This window comes from Nicotiana sylvestris, chromosome 1 (assembly GCF_000393655.2).
Source record: "Nicotiana sylvestris chromosome 1, ASM39365v2, whole genome shotgun sequence".
Classification (NCBI taxonomy): Eukaryota; Viridiplantae; Streptophyta; class Magnoliopsida; order Solanales; family Solanaceae; genus Nicotiana; species Nicotiana sylvestris.
Genome location: NC_091057.1, coordinates 175,045,139 through 175,067,508, shown reverse-complemented (window position 1 = coordinate 175,067,508; position 22,370 = coordinate 175,045,139). Strand labels below are relative to the sequence as shown.

Sequence of the window (22,370 nt, the reverse complement as noted above, 5' to 3'; positions counted from 1 at the left end):
ACTGGGTTTACGGGAACCCGTATCTAATTCTCTGGATCAGCCCTTGGATTTAACAAGTGTAAAAGTGTGACCCACCATACTTTTTGAGACATTTGGGATGTAAAAATACTATTTCATTTTCTGGAGGTGAACTATGACGAAACAGACTAGTAAGTGGGAAACTGTAACTCTTATTACAATTGTCTAGAATAAGGACAATCTTAAAACAGGACAACATTGAACTGACTATTGCCTCAACCTATGTGACAGTAGAAGACTTCGTTACATGAACCTCAACCAATTACCCGATGCTCCATAAAAGGAAAGACATCAAGTGACAGTCACCAAACGATAATTCTAGCTTCAGTTGCAGAAGCTTTTTTTTTTCAAATAATGGCGGTGACCATATGTTGCAAAAGTTATTATCTGTTACTCAACAAAACAAATACTTTTCACTCAATTTTTTTTTATCAACTCATTCTAACAACTTAATTATTGAGAGAGAGAGAGAGAGAGGTATCTTTATCTCATGGTGAACTGGGCTTTCTGCTGTTCATATACAATGCCCACTATCTGTCAGGAAAGAAACCCCAACATGAAGACACCCACATAGATACTCATGTTTAGAAGAAAATACTAAACAAAGTTGGCAAAGATGCTATCTCATCTCTATCCTATTTTAATCACTATTATTGCCAAATCTTTGGACCCTACCACTCCATCAGACATTGAAACAAGCCACACTCAATTTAGTATGACTCTATCACCACTAACTCCTACATCCACATTCTGCTCTTAAAGCTTCTCATTCACTCAGTCTTTCACAAGGGAAACAACTCTCTGCAGGTGGGTTCCATCTTTATAATACTTCACCACCTACTTTATATGAAATTTTTCGCAAACTACAAAATTTTACCCCAAAACTAGCAAAAATAACAGGAAAAATGATAGAGAGAATCAGTGCATTATTCTCGGAGCTATCCGGTAAATATCCTGATCGAAAAACCAACTAATTCTTCAAAATTGGACAAGCTATAATCTCAAGCTGCCAGATCCGTTAAGAATCTATGCCTCTTGAACTGATCTCAAACCCATAAAGTTCAGTGGTGTGGCTTCTAAATTCTTATCATACAGCCAAAGAGCAATACTAGCATAATCTAATACATCCTATATCACAGTCTACATTAGAAGAAGCAACACGGCAGACAAAACAAACTATAGGATTATGATTAGACGATAAATTGAATCATAGTGATTGGCAGTCTAGATTAACTCCAACAAGAAATTGTTAAAGGCAGAATTATTTGATTAGATAAAAGAGAAGAAAAAAAAAGTGGGAATCACAGCGTTGACAGGGACTGCAGTGAAACATGACGTAAGCATTGTCCCCCCGAACACCAAGCCTCACTAGGTGGGGACAGTGAAAAGAGAGATGATAAATTTCAATACCTAATCTCACCTTCACCTCCTGCATGATCTCATTTTTATTCCTTGCCTCTCTGATCTCTAGCCCTTTAAGAGTCCTTTTGGTCAGTATCTCCATAAAGCCTCTAACTACATCTACAAATTTCAAATTGCTCTTCAGTGATATTGTGGGGAGGGAAAAAAAGATTTCTACATAACTGCAACAGCCAACAGAATGAGAAGTGACGAGGATGGCCGGGGAACTTCGACAGTTGATCAAGGAGAGTGGTTGAGTTTGAGCTTAGGAAGAATCTCACCTACAACATCTAAAGAATCTGAGTCACGGACAAGACCTACTCCAGGTAAGATTTTTTCATGTAACTTCTGCATGAGAAAGTTCTACAGTTCACAGGCTCTGGGAGGCCATCAGAATGCTCACAAGAGGGAAAGAGGAGCAGTGAGACAGTATCAGTCCCAGAGGATGATGACAATGATGGCTTTGCCTATCAACAATCCCATGTACAGATCTCTTGGCATGGTTCCCCACTCACTTGTGCATAAAGCTGGCAGAGATGTAAGTACAACAGTGGCAAGGTTCAGCGAGGCTAGTGCAGGCTTTCAAATGACATCGCGTCCCAATCCAGTAGATGAAAGATTTGACTTGAAGTGGCCAGGAAGTTTCCGACTAAATCCACAACAGTCAGAAGACCAGGCCTCAAATACAAATAAGATAGATCTCAATCTCAAGCTGTAATTATTCTACTCATCTATCACAAATGGAACTATTTACTATCCTCTCCTGTAACAGCTTCAGCTTGGTTCATCATCAGTACATGAACTGACTGTATGATCTGCAAACACTTTTAGATTAAAAAAGATCCAAGAGAAGCAGTGCTCCTAGATGTCAAGATTTCCAGCTATAACCTGTCAGATGAATGATACCTAAGATGTAATATGTACTTTTCAGTTGCTTTTGTTGCTACTGCACCTAGAACAACTTTTTAACATCCTACTCTCTCCCAAATAGTGGCAGAAGGTTACTGAGTTATGCATGTATAATTTTTTTGTATTAAGCTCCAGCAATCCAGAAGCACTATGTTTAAGCTACAAGAAATTAGACAAATTCCAATTACATTTTTAGAGGAAGCAACAATTCTATTGATTTATCGATGAACTTTAACGAGGTAAACTTGCAAAATGGAGAGAATGAGAGGGAAGAGTGTGTGAAAGGAGCACTGAGGTATTAGTGCCAGATGGAAGCTATGAAAGAGTTCTCATACTGAGAAAAATATTTGACCCGAGTAAGAGTTTCTTCCCTACTTCTTGTAATTTTAGATGGTGGTGGATGGTGTTCAGGATTAAGTTGTGACATAGTACACTGCCAAAGTAATGAGTGGGCCTTCACCTCTATTGTTTTCAACATATCAAATGTAAGCTGGACCTATTTCCACTATCACATGCCAAACAACAGAAATAAAAACGCCTTCCAGTCAGCAGTCAGCAGTCAGCGACAACACTTATTTTAAATTACTGCATGAAGCAGCAATGTAGAAACCCACCAATTGCACTCCTCCTAGAATTTTGTGAACTTCTGCCACACACACATGAAATACAAATCTAAATGAGATCATTTTATACTTTCCCATGCCAAAATCAACAGAAATCTAGGCCTACTTTATTCAGCACCAAAGTCAGCATGCCATTCTCCACAAAGTGCTTATGAGGTTGGTGCGAAAGCATGTCGGTAATCACACTAACTGTTCAGAGCAGTATACTAGTGCTATCAGATTCTCCAGAAATAGCAGACCTACTAGTCAAACTCTCAACTTTCAGATTGGCCAATACACAACAGATAGCAACGTAAGATAATATTCATTGTAGCACCAAATGTTTGACCTATGTGACTTCACAACTTCCCTATCAACCCACATTACCACTCGGAGTTAAAATATTTCAGAGCCAGTAGCAAATAGAGCTAGACTTCTCAATCTGGCAATTTTCAAGTTTTGAGCATCTCAAAACTTTGGGGAAGAAGTGGTGCTTCCTCAATGTTATTGCATACCATGCACTTTCTCATAAGAACTTTTCTGAGGAAGAAGTGGTGATCTTCGATTGACATGAGGCGGTTAAAAAGGAGGGTTAGCACTTAGCACAGGCCTCCACTCCTCACCCACCGCCACCTTGAATTTTTGATGTGATTAGTGAATGCTTTGAAGCTTTTATATTTTGTATTGACTTGAGAAAAAGTCCATCAGTACCACTTGCTCACCAGTTGAGATATTAAAAGTCAACAGTCACCTATACTAGGGAATGTAAATTAAGGTGTGCGTTATAAATTTTTGGTAAGAACGATACAAGATTCTAATACATAGCTTATAACACTTTTAGGAAATTTAATTCTTTTCACATTTTACAAATTACCACTCTCCACCTCTGACTTTCATTTATTCTTTACATGCTGCATATATGCTTGAATGCACTTCATAAACTCTTCGGGGCTGCCCTTCACTATCTAAGATATACTAGTATAACCCATTGAACCTAATATCCCTGCTTGGCCGATTAAAGGAGAATGCCCCTTTAGATCTCATCATTGCCCTAGCTGTACTAGCATAGACCATCAAATCCTAATGGACTTTGTAATCTTACAGTTTATATAAATCAGAACCACACCCTATAGTTGAAGGCAATCTCTGTTACACGTACTAATAGAGCACTTTACACACAAAAAAAAAAAAAATCTAAGAAAGTATTTTGGGGGGAAAAAGTTGGGTTGCGACTAAAGTTTAACTAGTACCCAATATCAACGATTCTTTTTCTTTGGCCAATCACACTAAATAGTTCTGTTGATAAAAGCACCAACTTTTGTATTTATTTATTTTACTTCTGCAATAATGTTGATCATAAAGTTGACCATTGTCATCACATAAATGGGTTATATGGCGTTGGTTTACTAAGTCCTTCATCAGTGAGTTCCCAAATGACATTTGTTCCTCAGCCAAAAAGTTCACGAACAACAGATTTGTTTGCTCAACCAGATCTTATATCAAGGGAAAGGAAGTTTCACGAAAAGCATACGACGTGCTTTCATTTTTTATTTTTTGATCAGCACAACTCTTCTAATGCAACCAAAACACCACCAGCAACATCTTCCCCAAGAGCCACAAAAATATCAATGCTTAAGCCCTGATGAGGTGCCGATAGACATATCTGTTGGATATATGAGGATAAGTTCACAGATGCATCATTTTGGGAGTTCGAAAGTTAAATGCTAGCAAAAGAAGTTCAGGTGGGAAGGTGCAGAATGTCCAAAAGTTTATCGCCCATAGAGGCCCTTTTTTTTAATAATGATGGTGTCAGGGACAGCTTGTGCGTACCTCGACGATTCCACATGGTATGTGCAACCTCCCACCAGCACAGGTAACAGATAACTCCATTCACCAAGGCTTAGGTGGATAGGAGGAAATTACCTAGTATTTTAATCACTCACAGAGCCTTTTGATTCTTTTTAAAAGTCTCCAATGTAATATTCAGTTAGTCACTACTGTGCCATTCCGCTCTTCCATTCATTCAAGGCACCAACAATGTCTTTGTGCTCTTTGCACATCTTGATGCAGTGTGATTTCTCTTCAGATCAAGACAACACTTGCGTGGGGAAGAAAATCAAAAGTCGGAAGAAGAAGAATGACACGATGCAGGCACTCAAATAGTGGCAATATTCATAAGGTCAAATAATTCCATAATCTCCTTGAAGATTAATTATCATTCACCAAATTCCACAAATAGGAGGAACATAGAATGAAGAATCTGATATAACAATGTTGATCACACCTATTGCTTACATGGTATTTCGATACTGAGCTTTTGAGTCTTCTGCATTATGATGGGAAGCCTTTCACTAATAGTGCTTGGATCACTATACGCAGCACAGTCAGAAGGATATCCTTTCTGCAGAAATTAAGAAGATTAGTGACAGAATTGTACAAAACAAATAAAAGTCAAACAAAATGTGATCTAACACCTGAGTTATGTTAACATAAAAATGAAGTGATAACTAGATACAATGTGCACGTCTAAAGTAGTGATTTCTGTGAAAACAGGTATACAAGAAGAGAGATCTCTGACACTTAGTTGGACCAACTAAACTGAACTCTCTCAAAATTCTTACCAACAATACAACTGAGGCTGAATATACTTCTAAGAGGACTAAGATAATCACATCATCCCTTGCAGTTGCTTTTACATGGAATAATTAAAGCCCATATACAGATAATGTGTGTAATATGCCATGTAAATAGTGCTGACATTAGTTTCAAGGACTTTTACCTTCAATTGTATATTTTGAAATTTTGGTAAAAGGGGGCCCAACTACTTTTCCTTAAGACTTCTCTATCTTTTTCATTTTTCCCTGTGTGCACTTGAACAATAGGGGATTTGTTATAGACTTATAATTGTTAGGCCCGTTTCTTGAAGTACAATTAAGTCCTTGTAAAATCTAGGAGAAATCTCTAAAATGTCTAGTTAACTTAGTCCCCTGATTTTCAAAGGCAACAAGAGGTTTTGATCTCTAAGACTTATGCTTCTTATTATTATTAGGTGTAATGGAAACATGAGTTGTAATGGTCTGCTTATGAAGAAGATTATGATTTGAAAATGTGGTATGTACATATAGCTTCTATCCTTATTAGGGTAAAGAGGACTGTCCACCTTCCCACCCCTTTTCTCCCACTTGCTCTTCTCTTCTTTGTTTCCTGCATTTCTTCTGACTGCACTGGGATCTGGTTTCTTCATCTCACTAGTCACTACACAAGCAATCGTATTCCGAAGTCCTAATCAATTCTTAATGAAAATCCTGCCTGAAGCCCGTCAACTATTCCGCCTTGTGTAACTAATTTCTGCACCAGAGTATCCTGGACCAGTGCTGCATCAACAACCCCTTAGGGATTGTGAAACATGCCAATCAGCCTAGACAAGGAGTGGATGAAACCTAAAAGTACAAAGGTAAAGGAACATTGAGACTGCCTACTCAAACAGTCGATAAAATGCGTCTCTAGTATGCCAAACAACCTATTATGGCTATAGAACAATTTAGGGAGGCACCAGTAGTGACAGACAATGCAGATAGAGATAATATTTCACTCACAGAAGACAATGCTTGAAATGTGGCTTCTCTCCAGCAGCTTTCTCGAAGAATAACTGATTTCATATGATCTCCAAATAAACAATGTAAACGAGTGTCTCTTAGCCTCATAAGCACTCCATCAACTCTAAGCTGTGTAACGCATCCAACCATCAGTAAAAGAGATAAACAAACAATAATTCGGGTGCAAAGAACATCCTCAGGAACCATGGTGGTAATTGCTTATGTAGAATTTGCAACAGAGCCACTCACCCAAAAACGCAGCAATAGGAACCAACCACTTGGCATGACTCTCTAGAAATACACAGAAGTCGTTCAGTGAATTGGAAGTCAGTCGTATTGATATGACTAAATAAAAGCCAGAAACAACATTACCACTTTAACAGTCAAAAGTGAGATTCCATTATCAGCAAGTTCATCCTCATACAAGATGATCTGTTGAATGGAACAATGAAATAAACTTGGGTGCTGGAAGGTAACAGTAACACAAGTAGAAAATGGATAACATTACTCAGTCACATAACCCAGAAATCACCACATTCTGAGTCACTAACCTCATCATAAAAGAGAATAGGTTCTTTTGATGCCAGTGCAACCAAATCAATTTTCTCCGCGCAATCCTCCCATTGAAGACTGCAGCTGCTTTCATTTGATAACCCTCTTACGCGCTAATTATACAAAAGCAACAAGAATGAGCTCAACGGCGAAGGAGCAATAGCTAAAGGAAAAGATAGAAGAAGGAATATAAAGAAAAAGTTCCATTCAAATGAATTAACTTTCCAAGTAATCAGCGATTATTGCTAAAGTGTAACTCAAAAATACAACATTCGAGTCAATGGCTGGAGGATAAGGACAAAATAACTGATGAAACAGCGCAACCACGGTGGCATGCATTAAACCAGCTTGCCTATTAGCTTTAACACAATTTAGAAAGTGTGAATGAATAATAAGACATCCTCAAACCTTAATAAATGATAAAAGATTCAGACCTCGGCATTCGTATCGAAAGTTTCACTTCCACTGTAAGGTGTCGTGAAGGTATAGTCATAGTCAAGCACCACCTGTTGCAAAGGTTTACTGCAGACACACATATAAATAAATGAGAGAGAGAGAGAGAGAGAGAGAGAGAGAGGGAGGAAAGAGAGCAATGAAGAAAGCATTCTGTAGGCCCACTTTCACCATAGATATCAAAGCTATTTCTGAAGGGAAAAGAAGGAAATGAACACCAAGTAAAAGGCATGATTTGCTTTAAAGCATATGAGTTCTAGTTGACTAGGTCCTGTATCAGAATCATTCAATGTCCTCAACATTCTTTTAAGCCAGTAGCTAATCCATGACATTAGTTTTGTAATCCAATGTTGTGAGAGATTAGACATGCTCCTAGATTCTGTTGTTATTAGAAGTTACCAACCGTGGTAGGAAGAAAGAATGAAGAACAACATTCAAGACAGTTGCTGACCTTTTTTCTTTTCTTTCTTTTTTTTTCTTTTGCGATTTTTGTTTTTGTTTTTCTTCTCCCTTTTGATTTGATTTAGTTCTCTTTCTGCAGAGCTTAAGCCTTTCAAATGTGCCAAGAACCATTCAGCAAGTACCAAAAATGTGCAAGAGCCTTCATACAGTTCTTTTTTCTTTACAATTTTTAACCAGTGGACTTTTATATTTTATTTTTACGCTATTTGGTCACATAGCTGAAAAGAAGTGTGCTGAGCCTAGGACCTCTGCCTCCTCTAATACCATGTTGGAGTATAACCATCTCATCTAAAAATCTCACCGCCACCCAAAAGACAAATGATATTTCCACGTTTTTGGTCCATGAAACAGAATCAAGCCGACATGTGAGGGGGGGACTTGAGACATAATATAATTAAGTAATCAAAAGAGTGCTCTCTCCTAAAGTTTAAAAAGCTTTTAGATGAGATGGCCACATTCCAACAATAGTACTAGCCTAGAAAAAGCATAAGTCTAAGAGTGTGGATCTCAATAAAAGGGCAATGGCAATGCTCACTTATTCTTCTAGGATTGTTATAAACTTCACCATGCCAGTACCTCCTAGTAAAGCTGCACCATGTCTTCTCTGCTTTCCTATCTTTCTTTTTCAATTACACGTGGAACTTTTACCAAACATAAGATGAGTGAAGGAGCTTTCATAAACAGCTGAAATGCAAGGTATCCCTCCCCAAGAAAAGAAACAGAGATGAACATAGAGAGGTTAACTAAAAGAGGATCCAGAATAAATGATATAATAAGGACTTTGACATATAGAATGCACACTCTTGTAGTCCTCAATTTAAACATCAAAATTTTCGGTTTCGCTATTGCTAATCCCCATCTGACTTCTTGCTCACCCCCCCCCCCCCAAAAAAAAAAAAAACTGAAATCGGTACTCACTCATGCTGCACAGTGTAAGCTGAATGAGTTCTTTAGGCAATAACCACCCGAAAGGAAGTGCATGTTTACAGCTAATTCAGTGTTTTTGTGAACCTCCTAAAAGATGTTCCTTTAATATAGTCAGAAATATTAGCACATTCTTTCTTTCATCAGCTGCAATTAATTGGAAAACTAATAATACCTTCTGAATTTCCATTGTTCAGCTGCTGGAACTTCAACAGGTGGTAATGCTTCGCGTTTCCAACCAACTAGAGCATCGAATGCGTTAAAGTGAATTTTTGTGCCAGTATTCACATGTTTAATCACCAAAGAATTGTCCCCAAATACCATCTCTGGCAAGTGAGAGGTCTGGAGTTCCTCTTCCCATCTGTATGCATATCAAGCCATTTAGGGAGGAAATAGACCCTTTCAAGACATTGAAGAGAGAGGTGTGCTTGACAAGAAGAGGATATGAACTATTATACGCTAAAGCATAAAAAGTTTATGCCCCGGGGGGCTTTGGTCGAGCAGTAAGAGCACAGCTTGTGATGTTTGGGTTAGGCCCATGACAAAAGCCTGATATTTAACTAGAGAAGGCAGAGGGCAGACCCATTATTCATTGAGTTTAGAACTGTGGGCTACTGGCCCTTGGAAATTTCTCAGTTATAAAAAAAAGCATAAAAAGTCTGCAAGTAATTGTTCATATATGACTAAGACAGCAAAAGGAGCACTTGAATCCGCATATTTCAAAGCTAATAAAAGAAAAAAATCAATTTTAAACACATGATTTATGTATATCGAAGTATGTAAAATGAAACACGCCCATAATTCCTACATTGATGGCAGAAATCATCTTAGCTTAAGTAAGAAATATATCAGATAATCTAGTTGGAATTGCTTATTATACATGAATAAAGCAAGCTGCATTCAACAAAACAAAATCAGTGCTTAATTGAAGGAAAAAAGAGTACTGTTGGAGCTGAAGAGAAGTGAGAATGGAACGCTTCCGAGACTCAATCTCCCAGCCGTGAATTCGGAGTCCCCTCCGTCCCTCCGGCAGAACCTCAGCTCCCGCCGCCTTTAATTCTCTCTCATCACTTTCCCATTCCATTTTCCGATCTACCAACTCAAAAAATTTCACTTCCCGGGACGCGGTAGTGTTCGCCGAGGTTTTAAATTAGAAAAGTTTTTAGCAATTTCTCATTGCGGATCCAAATATAGATGTCTTTATTTATGAAAATAACAGAGAAGTCAAAATAGTTTTCACAAGGCAAAATAGCACTTTTGGTCCCCAGATATTGATGAATTCTGGTTTTGGTCCTTATAATATTTGGCTAAGTACATTTAACCTTTTGTGGTTTTAGTTCCTTTATATAGGAAATATTGTAATTTAGGCTATTCTTAAGATTATTTGTCCTCAAATTATAGAGCTTGTAAAATTCACAAGCATAAGGATGAAAGTGCTGAAGCATCAATCGCATCGATCAAAATTAGAATTTACTAATAACTGGAGGACCAAAAGTACTATAAGCTAATGCAAATATTTCTAAAAGTAGTTCTCTTTTTACAACCCAATCTAAAACACAATTAGGAAAACTTAATAGCTATCCAAAGAATACCATTTTGCTAAATAAAACTTAAAGTTATCCTTATTACAAAATGTACCCCAAGACTTATAGTAGATTACACGAAGGTGTGAAAAGTAAGAAGTAGACATTCTAGCCACATAACTTAAACAGTGTACATTATCTGATAAAAGAACATTTAATTAGTAATTCAACAAGTAACAATGTACATTAAGCATTTTTGGAAATGATTTTAAATAGAATGACAAAATTGGAACTTACATGATTATCTTTGTAAGCGTGACTTCCTTGCTAGGAAAATAATTTATTCATGTAAATTACAATTCAAGCACGATCCTCCAATCTCCTTGGGAATATTCTTTTTGTTCTTTAGAAATCAACATATAACAATATTGAAAAAGAAATTAAATAAAGTTAGAGGAGAAGGAGGTTGTGTTTATAGCTGTGAATTGAGAAATAAATGAATAAAGTTAAGAAGAAATGGTCTGGAAAATATAAACTCTCGGAAAAATTTATATATATCATGAAAAGTCACTTTTCTTTTTCTCAAAACCCTTACTCTCCAAAATAATTACTTTATTTTAAAAAGGTACACACTTTTGGATTCCAGAAACCAAGCCAAATTACTCCTCACAACTACATCTCGTGTCGAAAATTAGAGCTGGAAAGTTCGCTATTATGTCATATACTCTACACGAGGTGAATTTTGGCTCTTAACAAATGATACTGGAGCATTAAAAGCTTCTCCCAAATGAAGACGGATTGTGCAGGAATCCAACTGAAATAGGCTGGTTTTACTGTAGCAGTTACAACAGAAGGACGATGAAAACCAAATAAATAAAAAGGAAGAAATATTTTACTCTGCAATACGTACAATATAGCAACATCAGACAATGTATACCATACGATTTAGACATAATGTAAACTGTTATCAAAATTTAAATAGAACAGCTCCAGAAGTCCTGCTACATCCAATACGGATGGTGAAATTCGAATGCTACATCCAGCTTTCCTCACTAGTAAGTACAAATTCTGCTACTCACCTAGACTCCAGAATGCTGTTGGATAGACGGGAGGGCTCCACATATCTGTGTCCCCCAAAACCCCGCATGAGTATTTAAGTGTCAGACCCGTCGTCTGGCTAATGTTTCAATCTTAACCATTCATATAGATCAAAAAGCTTTCCCGGTAGATTTATATTCCACTCAAAAGTATTTGTATGTTCCAGAATTCAGCACTTCCATGACTCAGCCTTGTTTTTGCAACCTGCTACTTCTACGGACATTCTGAGAATTCGGGGTATCAACCTGTGCGTTCCACTTCTTAGAAGTCTTATTGGCGGGGCTGTCATCCAATCCTCGATCTGTGGTATCATTTTTTGCTTTTGGTTTTCTAGACTTTTTCCCACTGGTCTCCCGTATCAACAAATCTCCCTCGCTCTTACCTATTGCATGACAGTTTTCTCCGTTAAGACATTGCTTTGGTGGTTCCACTTTTCCAACCCCATTGCACAAAACATTGTTTATGGTGCTTTTAGATTCAGTTCCAAGTGGTTCTCCAATAATATTTGGTGAGGAAGGAGATTCTTTCGACACTTTTTGACTCATAATTGAGTCCCAGCGAGAAGAATGACGATGGCAATGACGAGCATTTTCAAACCATTTACTGACCTGTATATTTGACAAAAAGAAGCTAAGGAAAAAGAAGGCAGCAGCAAAGCAAAATCGAAGATACAAGTGGCCAAAAAGCGGGCAAAGCTGAAATTAACATATGCCAGGGAGAACTCATAAAACCTGGTGAGCTGTTAGGCCTAATTCTTTACCCAACTTCTCCTTTGCGTCACGGTCAGGATACTGATTTTCCTTGAAGGATTCGTAGAGCCTCTGAAACCCCAAAAAAACATTAAGCTGAAGTGGGGAAATGCATGAAAACTAAGAATATTCTTTTAGTAAAGTAAAGAAATGTGTCGATCAATTGCTCTAAATCACAAACTAGGATTCAGTCACAACTCATTCATAAACTAATCAAGTTGTCTCTTCAAGCAAATTCAAAAAACCATGATATTCAAAACAAAATAAAAAATCATACACCCATACAACTTTTTAAAGATACTTTCTTTCAGATGGCATTACCATATTAGGCTAACACAAGTACAAAAAAGTATACTACGTTCTTTTTTGGAGGCAATTAGAGAGTAAACAAGTTCTGCTTAATAGCTACTTAATAAAGTTAGTTTATGATATCCATTTTATACAACTTGTTCAAGCATGACATAACAATGACCTCCTCCTACCTTCAATAGAAATTGTTTTTAATTTCATGGAAAGTAAGATGTACCTGGACCTATAAACACTGATCAGACATGTAAAAAGTTGGAATCAGAGTAAAGCCCTCAATACCTTGATGGCACCTTCCCCATATGTTTTCTTTTTACCACTTGAATGAGGTTCAGAGGTGTCCATGCCTCCAATTTTGAGTTGCTTGCAGAGACCCCTATCAGTATGTCTACTCACTTTCTGCTTCCCACTTTGATACTTGGTATCTGCTGGAGTTGAACTAGGAGAAGTCCTAGCAGCTTTGGCACTTCTGATCTCTCTCACCTTGGGTAAAGGATCACCCTCAAAATCTTCATCACTAGAATCAGAAGATTCATTTCCATATGTTTCCTTCACACAAAGATGAATCAGAGCAATCAATCCAAGCAAGTGGAAGATAGAGGATAGGGAGTCACACTGAAGAACACAAGCACATATATGATCGATGAAATATCACATGCAGAGACATACCATTTCAATGAAATAAATCATTGTTTTTCCGGTATAATAGATCTTAGTTTATGTTATACAATAAAGAAAAATAATGTCCCGTCGCAAATAAGCAATTTCCTCGATCTTCCCTTAAAAATAGCAGTTAAACCTTCACATTTTAATTTCCAAGATCATTTGCAAACTCGACATTTCAACTTGGTTGTATCAGAGTAATTGTCCATTCCACCAGCTGAACCACATCATATGAAAGTTACAAGCCGTGTTTTGGGAGATAAATGTCATTTGCTTTCTTGCCAAGAGATGACCTTTATATCAAGTAACCAACAAGAGAAAACATCAAAGGTCGGCTACTGGATTCAGTGAAAACGATACCTCAGCACCTAAACATCAGTCATGCACCTCTTTGAGAGAGGAAACTTGAAAGAGTAACAACAGTTCTCCACTATAATGACAAGTGTTTGACTGCTTGTACAACTTAAGCACCTATTATAAGGCTAAGGCCGATACAGATGTTAGAACTCAATTTGAATTTTTTTTATATAAGAGCTTCGAGTCAGCCAAAACGGGCATGCACTCCACATGTTTTTACTCTGAAAATTTTTTGTAGTAAAATTCAGTGACCCGGTTCTTGTATATATGCCACGTACAATCTGATAGTTTAAAATTTTAACCATAACATGTTTCAGGTAGAAAGTGATCATAATAACCAATCACAAACAGATTAAATATTTGTCCCAACTCAAAAGGGTATTGTGTTTGTGCTCCCATTTTTTCTTCAATCCTTGACCTAGAGAGAATAAGCTCTCACAACCAATTTTATACTGATGAAATCATTGGACAAAACTAGAAATTATGTTAATGTGAGTGACAGCTCGAGGATAGATAAGTTGCATCTAGACAAAAGTCAAGGAAATAACCCAAACAGCAATTGAATTATTGTGCTAAAAAGACCAGGAGTATCATTTTGAATACGCTCAAGAAAAAATGGTATGATCGTTACTACTTTTTTTTTTTTTGATTTGCACCGGGTGTCCGAGTCTCTAAGAGCCCCGACTAATCCCGGGGGTGCATAGGCCCTCGGCAAGGAGTTTCCCGCAAGTGCACCACAGTTAATTCAGGTTTTACCCAATCCAATGGCCCTCAGAAATTGTTTGCACCCAGTGGGTTTCGAACTTGAGACCTTGAAAGGGAGCAAATCCTAAGGCTCAAGTCAATTGCCACCAGGCCAACCCCTGAGGGAGGGTTTTGGTATGATCGTTACTACTAAAGTTTCCATGTTCTCTTACAGAAATTCTACATGGGGTACGTCAGTAAATTTCATACTGCTAATCCACAACAAAAGAGACAGACCAAGGCAAGACCATGTCAAGAGGGTTGAAAGGTACTGCTATAGTTATAAACACAAATAGTAGACAATTAAACAGCATACATGTGGATAATTATACATAGCGACACATACAATTAAAAAAACAAGGAATAATAATAGAAAGGCTTACATCATGCAGCTTTTTGTAGTCCAACCTCTCTATGTGCCTTTTGCAAGAGACAAGAGGGCTATAAGACAGCATAAGATCGGACAACTCATTGTTCAACGAATTTCTTTTAGCTCGGCCACCTTTAGGTTTTTCCTCTTGGGAAGCCAAGCTGGGCTTACTGTTATCTACTGAACTGGAAACCCCTAGCTCATCACCTGGCAGCCTATTAGTATCAACTATCAAACCTAAATCCTCAGAGTCAGAAGTAAAGTCAGAACTTGAACTTTCTGTCTTAGCCGGCTCATCCTTATCTGGATCATCAGGACTATAGTCACCATCTTCTGAGTCTTCAGAAGGAAGCGCCAAGATCTCATCATCTTTAGGAGGGACTTCTTCCAAATCTTCAGATGCAGAGAAAAAATCAGATTCATCAGAACTGGATTCATCTCCCGAATCATTCTTTTCTACATCTGGATTTTCAGGGTTGTAATCATCATCTTCCGAGTCATCTGATGGAAGTCCAGAAATATCATCCAGCTTTTCCCCGGATGCAGCGGCAGCAGCTTCCTTAGGATATACTTTCTACACATGTTAGAAGCAGACACTTAGGAACAATGTTTAAGATCATAACAATTAAAAAAAAACTAACTGCTGATTATCCGGAAAGAATGATCAAGACAAAACCTCCCAGCTGTCAGTGATGGAAAGATTTGTTCCTTGAAGATCATTAAGCAAGTCAATGCAGTCAACTTTGCAATCACAGCCAGGACAAAGCCAGCCTTCATCATCAGGTGGAACTGCAAGCATAGCAAGAGTGTAAAGAAGTTACTAGAGACTTAAGAAAACAAAAGCTATCAGAACAACTATCAACAGGATAATTGAATATTACTGTCTTCTTTTAACAGAGGTGGTTCCAAGCACAACTGGTGAAATCCACGTTCACAAGCGCCATCACAGAGAATAATATCATTATCAGCCGGCAGATCCTTAGCGCCACACTTAGCACAGAATATCTGCAGAAGAATAAAGATGCCTGAGTTATCCAATTATCTCACCATAAAACTGTGAACACATCTAAAAAAACAGCAGTCAACAAGTATATCCTACATCTTCACTGTCAATCTCCCCTTCATTGTCAAATAAAGATGCTGGAAGTCTCCCTTGAGCGAGTAAAGCATCAACGCGTTGGAATAAATCTCTAATTTTCAATTTGTAACGAAAAATATGAGCCTTGGCTCGTTCTAGCTCCTTCTCCAGCTTTATCTTTTCTAAGCTGCAAGATTATCAACACCATAAAACTCAACAACGATTCGGCAAAGTATATTCTCAATTTTTTAAAATAAACAGGAAAATACTGCATAAGTGAGCTAAGCAAGGAATAACAAATACTAGAGATAACATAATTTCTATTCTATTATCTTTTCGACAGGCCAGATAATGTTAGGCTAGGTTAAGCTGGTAGCTGCAGTAAAGGGTGGAGGGTGAAGCACCATCTGAAACAGTAGATAATTACAAATATAACAATGCACTAGGCATACAACATACATTCTCCCTGCCTTAGCAATGTGACATGACACGATAAACTAGAATCAGCTTATTGGGGCAATAGCAACTGGCTGCTGCTAAACCCATTGCCTTTGTCTATGGCAGATGTCAGTAAAGCACAATACCAATAAGTCTACAGGGTTAGTTTGCTTCCACCTGCTTCCTCCTAGTAAAGAGCAAATAATTAGACCATCATATTAAAGCAACACTGATAATGCAACACATAAGCACCTCCAAAGTACCTCTCACGGATAACTAATTATTTTCTTGTTACGATAAGTCTGTACCTCACGGAATACTTCAAAAACAAAAATCAACAGAATGATTATGCAATATTGCCAACAAAGAAAAAGAACTGATATCCTGCAACAAGCTTTGAGATTGTACAAGGCCCACGATGCTACTTCACAACATATCTTTAGTGGTGTGCACCTGCAAGCTCAAGCCATCATCATTTAAACAAAATTAACCTAGGATTTTTTTCATTTCTGGTAAGGTAAATAATTTTATTGATACCAGGGAAGCCTCGTATACAAGCACTAACCTAGGATTTTTTATAGTAACATCTCTTGTTTCAAAGAACTACACTAGTATTATGACTTTCTTTCATCAATATCGATCTTTTTTTTTTTTGGTTTCCCACCCGGTGTCCGGTACCCGCATTGGAGCCCGACTATATCCGGATTCGCGCCGAGTAAGGCCCCATTCGGGGGGTAGCGCTCCCTACCAAGGATTTTTCCATACCCAGGACTCGAACTCAAAACCTCTGGTTAAGGGAGGAGCAGCCTTATCCACTGGTCAATATCGATCTTGTATACTGTTCAAACTTTACAAATATGAAAATATTGCAGTAGAGTAACAAGCAGCTATGAGAGGGTCAAGTATTTGAAAATCTGACAAACTGTGTATAACAAAAATACAACAAGGTATCACACATTTTACCACACAACAATTCTAATACAATTTAACAAACCTCTGTCCTTTCCAGCCTTCACCAGAGTAAGCTTCAATCAATGTCTGCTCATATTTTATTCTTTGTAATAAGTACCTCAGATGGCCCCTTATGCTTGTGAATTCATTCACAGCTATATGCTTGCTATGTTTTTTCTTTCTCCTTTTTCTTTTCTTTTCTTCATTAGCTTCATCAGTTACTACAGTATTATTCACCTCAGAAGCTCCAGATTTCTCCTTTGACTTCGAGCGCAGAAGTCTAGTACTGCTGATAGGGGTTCCTGAAGTAGATTTTCTTTTTCTAGGTTGACCAGGTGTTTTCTCTTGACATTCTGATAAGTTAAGCTTTTGAACAGCGTTTTCAAATGCATCTCCCAATTGTTCAACACCAGGATTTTCAGACATTTTACCTGCTAATGCTGTGTTATGGCCCCTAGCAGTTGTTCTTGCCACCTTTCCAGGTGACACTGCTGTGTTTCCAAGAGTCGACATCTCAGTTTGATCTTCTAGCTGTGGTCTCATCTCTTTCTGATTGGAATTACCAAAAATGTCTTCAGGAGACAGTTATCCTACAATCCCTGCTTCCACTAGTTTATGCGCTTCATTTTAGTCTGAATGACCTCTGTGCTCAAGTTCTAAGTTACTGCAGTGATGAATATATTCAATGCAAGATCACAAGCAATCTGTTATCCCAATCCTCAGAAAGACAATGTCAAGGCGCTGAATTTCTTACACTCCAAATTGAAAAATCCAATATTGCTTCTGTGACCCAAAAAAAAAAAAAGGCATGAGCACATAAATATCAGATCATAGTTGCGCTTTTTTTGAAAAAGCTTACACTCAATTGCATTCAAATACTTACTAACACGGGAGATACAGAATAGAAAAGCTCATCAATTGTGCGCTTAAAATAATGAGAATTAATGTATGATATGAAATCAGTTAAAAGATGAGACACTTGGTTGCTGGCATTTTCTCTAATGTTTTCATCACCAGTCACATGATACAAAAGCACTGTTAATTACTTATATTTACTTTTGTACTGCTAAACTTCATAAAAGCAACTGTACAAAAGAGGCAAGAGACGCTAATTGATCTCCATCGAGTAGTAAGGATATGAAGAAATAAATAGCACCAGCTCTCGGCACCTTCATTGCTTTCAAGTAGTGGGGGCCAAGAAAAACTATCCAAATACATTCGTCCACATGCTATAATTACTACATAAAGTCCCTGGAATTGGTAATGGTGTAACTTATAATTTACCTATCAAAAGACTAGAACTCGTGAATATCAACGTGGTTAGGGATCATTAAGGTACGGCCCTTAGCCTATTCGTTTATTCCTTTTGGACGAATCTAGAATCTCAACTATGAAATATATATAGTGACATCTTTTGTGCAAGCCGTACATATTGCGTTAACTATTGGGGGAGGAGATTTTGGCTAGTTAGAAAAATTGTATTTTAAGCCCTTTGCTTTAACGTTTAAAAAGAAAAAGAAGGAAAGTTCCAAAGAGAGAAACAGCCATCCAACTCCCCAAGTGCAAGGGAGCGGGCACTATTCTCAGCCCGTCCAGCAAGAATAGAACCCACAATTTGCCCCTTTACTAGGTTGGGAGCTTTAACCATTCAGCGACAGACACAAAAAGACACAGTGAGTGGTGTTCCTTCTTCTTGATAGCCTGGGGTGCAGCATTAAATACCGAGGAAAGAAGACAATAACATTTTCCAGAATGCTCAATCAATAAAAAGCATTTTGGTGGAGTGGCTTAACTTAGTTTACTTCTGACACGAGACCACAAAAGGAGCTAGCGAACCTAGGTAAGTAAAATTAGTGAGGTTGACCACATTATGAGAAAGTTTGTTTCAAATGTATATTAAAAACTGAGCACAAAACAACATTAAATTTCAATTTTCTTTTGGCGGACTAGATGAGTACACTGGCCTACAAATCCATTAGTTTCTGGAAGAAATATAAAGACAATGACAGGCGAAATACTGAGATAAGGAAGTTTTTCAGGTTGATATAATCGGCTAATCCACAATGAACAGCTCGAGCAAATGAATAACTTGATCTTAGGTCACTACAAAAGCATACTTTCCTCATCTGTCAGTCCAAAATAATGTCCACTTTCCTAAATAAAAGAAAAGGTCAATATAACATTAAACCAAATGCTAGAAAGGTAGCACTATACTCTTTATAATAAACTTTATTTCTTTGTTAGTAGAAATTACTACCAATAACTTCCTCCTTTGGATTATGCAATATATACACTTGCCTGGCATTCGTGCTCATCATCATGTAAAATCAAAATAAGACATCAAGGACATAATAAGAATAAAACTTAACATCAATTACACGTTCATACAATGAAAAGAGGATCATGATTTCTACTTAATAAATCTACGCATATCTCCAACTAAATTACATTTACTAGAGTTGAATGGAAAAGGAAGCTAAATCTTGGATCCTTCTCTTTTCTTGTGTTTAGTTTGAGAATAATTCATATCATACTTGACCTCTAGATTTGAGTGTTACATAAATACCTTTTTCACTTATCTCCTCTACCAAAGTAGAATAGTCTACGTGAACACAAGCTGTCACAAGCACCACCTTTACCAAAGCAATCTTCCTTTTTAAATTTTTTTTTTAAAAAAAAAAAACTTCTTGCCAATCTGTCAAAAGCTTGTCTTTAGAAACTAGCAATTTATAACAAAGAGACAGACAGAAGCTTGAGTCGCAACTATACAATATCCACCAGCCAACTCAAGTAACCCGAACAATTAAGCTCATCTGCATAATTTTAGCTCTAGTAATATGTTAAAGAATAAAAAAAGCGAAGCTAAAGGTACGGGAAAAGGAAAAAGAAAACACTAACCAACAGTAGAATAAAGAATCTAGTGCAAAATCCATGAATTTAGTGTAATGTTGAAAATGTCCCAAATTTCCATTTTTCTTGTTGTTTCTACGCACATTTACCCAAACGATGTTTGCAAGAGTGTGGACCAACAAAATTTACAAGGGTTAGAAGAATTAAAGATTACCTTAATTTTTTTTTCAATCGAGAGAGAGACGAAGAAAGAATTTGAATCGAGTGTAGGAACTAGGGCTTCAAACTGAGGGTGTAATTTTCTTTTGGGAAAAGTGAGTGAGTGAGTTGAGTGGAGGAGAGTATGAAAAATAGGAAGAATGGCTGTAGAAATTGGCGTTCCCGAGGCTTTCTCTCTAAGCCGATAACATATGGGTGTCGTCGGTAGGCGTGAGTCTGGTGCAGTTTGGTCCTTCAAATCAGGGTGCGACTGGTGCAGTGCCTTTATGTTGTGTGCTGAAAACGTTTTCAAGCGAAAATTTCACATTTCACGCGGTCACTTTTGCCGCGCCGCCATTGTTTTGCCTCCCTTACTTTCGCTCTGATCATTCCAGATTTCACAGGCTGGGCCTTATGTTATGGGCTTAAGTTTGATCCAACAAAGAAGGGATTGTTTCAAACTTTCAATTAACCCAAAATAGCCGCACATTTTGCAACTTAAACTAAAAATAATCACAGATGTATGATATATATGTATAGTTCATATATAACATATTATATAATTTTTTATAATCTATATATATCGAATACAAAAAGTAAACAATGAAGGCGGCTATTTGTGTAAAGATCCCATTTTACTATTGGGCTAGGAAAAACGCTTCCTTGTTGCATAGTTTCGTAGAAATGACACCAGATATTCACTCTAAAGGACTGCTATTTAGGAATTAGTCATTGTGTCCTGAATTTCAATTTTTCAATTTAAATTTTCAGAATAAAAATGTCATAAATTGTCCTGAAGTCAAGATATTTAGTTTAAAAATTCAGGACAAAATAAATACTGGCTAATCTTTAAATAGCATTCCTAACAATGGCTATCTGTGCAGTTGCCCCCCAATGTCAAGACATCAGTTAAACATTTCATTAGGAAGTCGAGTTTAGTATATCTTTGTTATACACCTGAAGTCTCGCTCTTAATGGTGGTAGTGGTAGGGGTGTTCATGCTTCGGTTTGAGTCGATTTTTCCCTAAAAAGAAACCAAATCAAGTAAGTTGGTTTTTCAAATATTGGAACCAAACCAAACCAATTAAGTTGGTTTTTTATCGATTCGGTTTTTGTCGATTTTTCGGTTATTTATCGGGAGTTTTCTTAAATATGAGAGATACACTACCAAACGCATATTCCGGTAACTACATTTTCAATGTAACACTATCAGATCAATTGCTCTTTGAGAAATCTATCATTTACCAAGATATATTGATAATAATTGAATCAAATAGTGAAAAATAATTTAAGTACTCAATTAAAAATCGATTATTTTTATATGAAATAAATTCTTGTATTTAGCAAAAGAAAACTACCAATCAAATTAGAATGTAAAAGCAAAGAATTAAATTATTATAATAGCAAAGAACTAGACTAAAAATACAAGTGATTAAGATGTACTATAAAATTTTAAATACTTTATATAAAAGTATACATATATATAGGTGTAATAATAAATTTAAATAGCTACTTTTATAGTTGGTTTGGTTCTGTTTTTTCGGTTACTTTTTTGATTAAAACAAAAATCAAACCAAATTTGATCGGTTTTTAAAATTTAAACCAAAACCAAACCAAACCTAAAAAGTATCGGTTTTTTGGTCAGTTTGATTTGGTTTTCGGTTTGGTTTGGTTTTTCGGGTTTTTATGAACACCCCTAGGTAGTGGTATTCATTCTTATTTAACTTTGGGAATCACTAAAAATAGAAACAAAATTCACAAAATAATATATACCCGCTCCCTGCCCTCGCCTCTCCCTTGTTCAATGGCGAAGACATCCTTTAATAAATGATGTCATATAGTATCACTTATTTAATATACTAATTTTTGTATACTTGTGTTGCACGTGTGTCCCATATAAATTAAACCATATTTGTTTAAAATAATATAGATAATATATTAAAGTATGTGCATAATGAGTAATAACAAAATATAAAATAAAAAAAATTACAAGCTCAATTTGATGAATAATTAGCCTATTTGAATAAAAGATGATAATTTCTAAGGTATTCAGTACAGTCCTGAAAATTTTCCGTATAAGCTTAACATGCTTGTGACTTTTTACATGATGTTTTTGCATTAATATCAT

The 22,370-nt window shown here is 36.9% G+C and overlaps 3 protein-coding genes across 4 annotated transcripts; 1 reads left to right on the top strand and 2 right to left on the bottom strand.

Annotated features, from left to right (window-relative positions):
• The first annotated feature begins 553 nt into the window (after window positions 1-553).
• On the top strand, window positions 554-2,497 carry LOC104225212 (zinc finger protein 4-like). The gene has a single exon (XM_009776977.2). The coding sequence runs from the start codon at window positions 1,619-1,621 to the stop codon at window positions 2,135-2,137; it is 519 nt and encodes a 172-aa protein (XP_009775279.1). The 5' UTR covers window positions 554-1,618; the 3' UTR covers window positions 2,138-2,497.
• A 2,593-nt stretch (window positions 2,498-5,090) lies between these two features.
• On the bottom strand, window positions 5,091-10,113 carry LOC104225213 (TIP41-like protein). The gene is made up of 8 exons (XM_009776978.2): window positions 9,862-10,113; window positions 9,093-9,278; window positions 7,513-7,600; window positions 7,078-7,191; window positions 6,899-6,958; window positions 6,776-6,817; window positions 6,527-6,655; window positions 5,091-5,331 (listed from the first exon to the last, which is right to left on the bottom strand). The coding sequence occupies exons 1-8, from the start codon at window positions 9,999-10,001 to the stop codon at window positions 5,215-5,217; spliced, it is 876 nt and encodes a 291-aa protein (XP_009775280.1). The 5' UTR covers window positions 10,002-10,113; the 3' UTR covers window positions 5,091-5,214.
• Window positions 10,114-11,294: 1,181 nt separating this feature from the next.
• On the bottom strand, window positions 11,295-20,617 carry LOC104225214 (pathogenesis-related homeodomain protein). 2 transcript variants are annotated; one of them, XM_009776979.2, is made up of 9 exons: window positions 20,259-20,617; window positions 17,238-17,977; window positions 15,827-15,992; window positions 15,609-15,732; window positions 15,404-15,516; window positions 14,741-15,301; window positions 12,876-13,142; window positions 12,270-12,359; window positions 11,295-12,146 (listed from the first exon to the last, which is right to left on the bottom strand). In XM_009776979.2, the coding sequence occupies exons 2-9, from the start codon at window positions 17,735-17,737 to the stop codon at window positions 11,724-11,726; spliced, it is 2,244 nt and encodes a 747-aa protein (XP_009775281.1). In that variant the 5' UTR covers window positions 17,738-17,977; window positions 20,259-20,617; the 3' UTR covers window positions 11,295-11,723. The 2 variants fall into 2 exon arrangements, with proteins under 2 accessions (XP_009775281.1, XP_009775282.1); XM_009776980.2 differs by lacking the exon at window positions 20,259-20,617 and adding an exon at window positions 20,093-20,252.
• Between the last annotated feature and the right edge of the window lie 1,753 nt (window positions 20,618-22,370).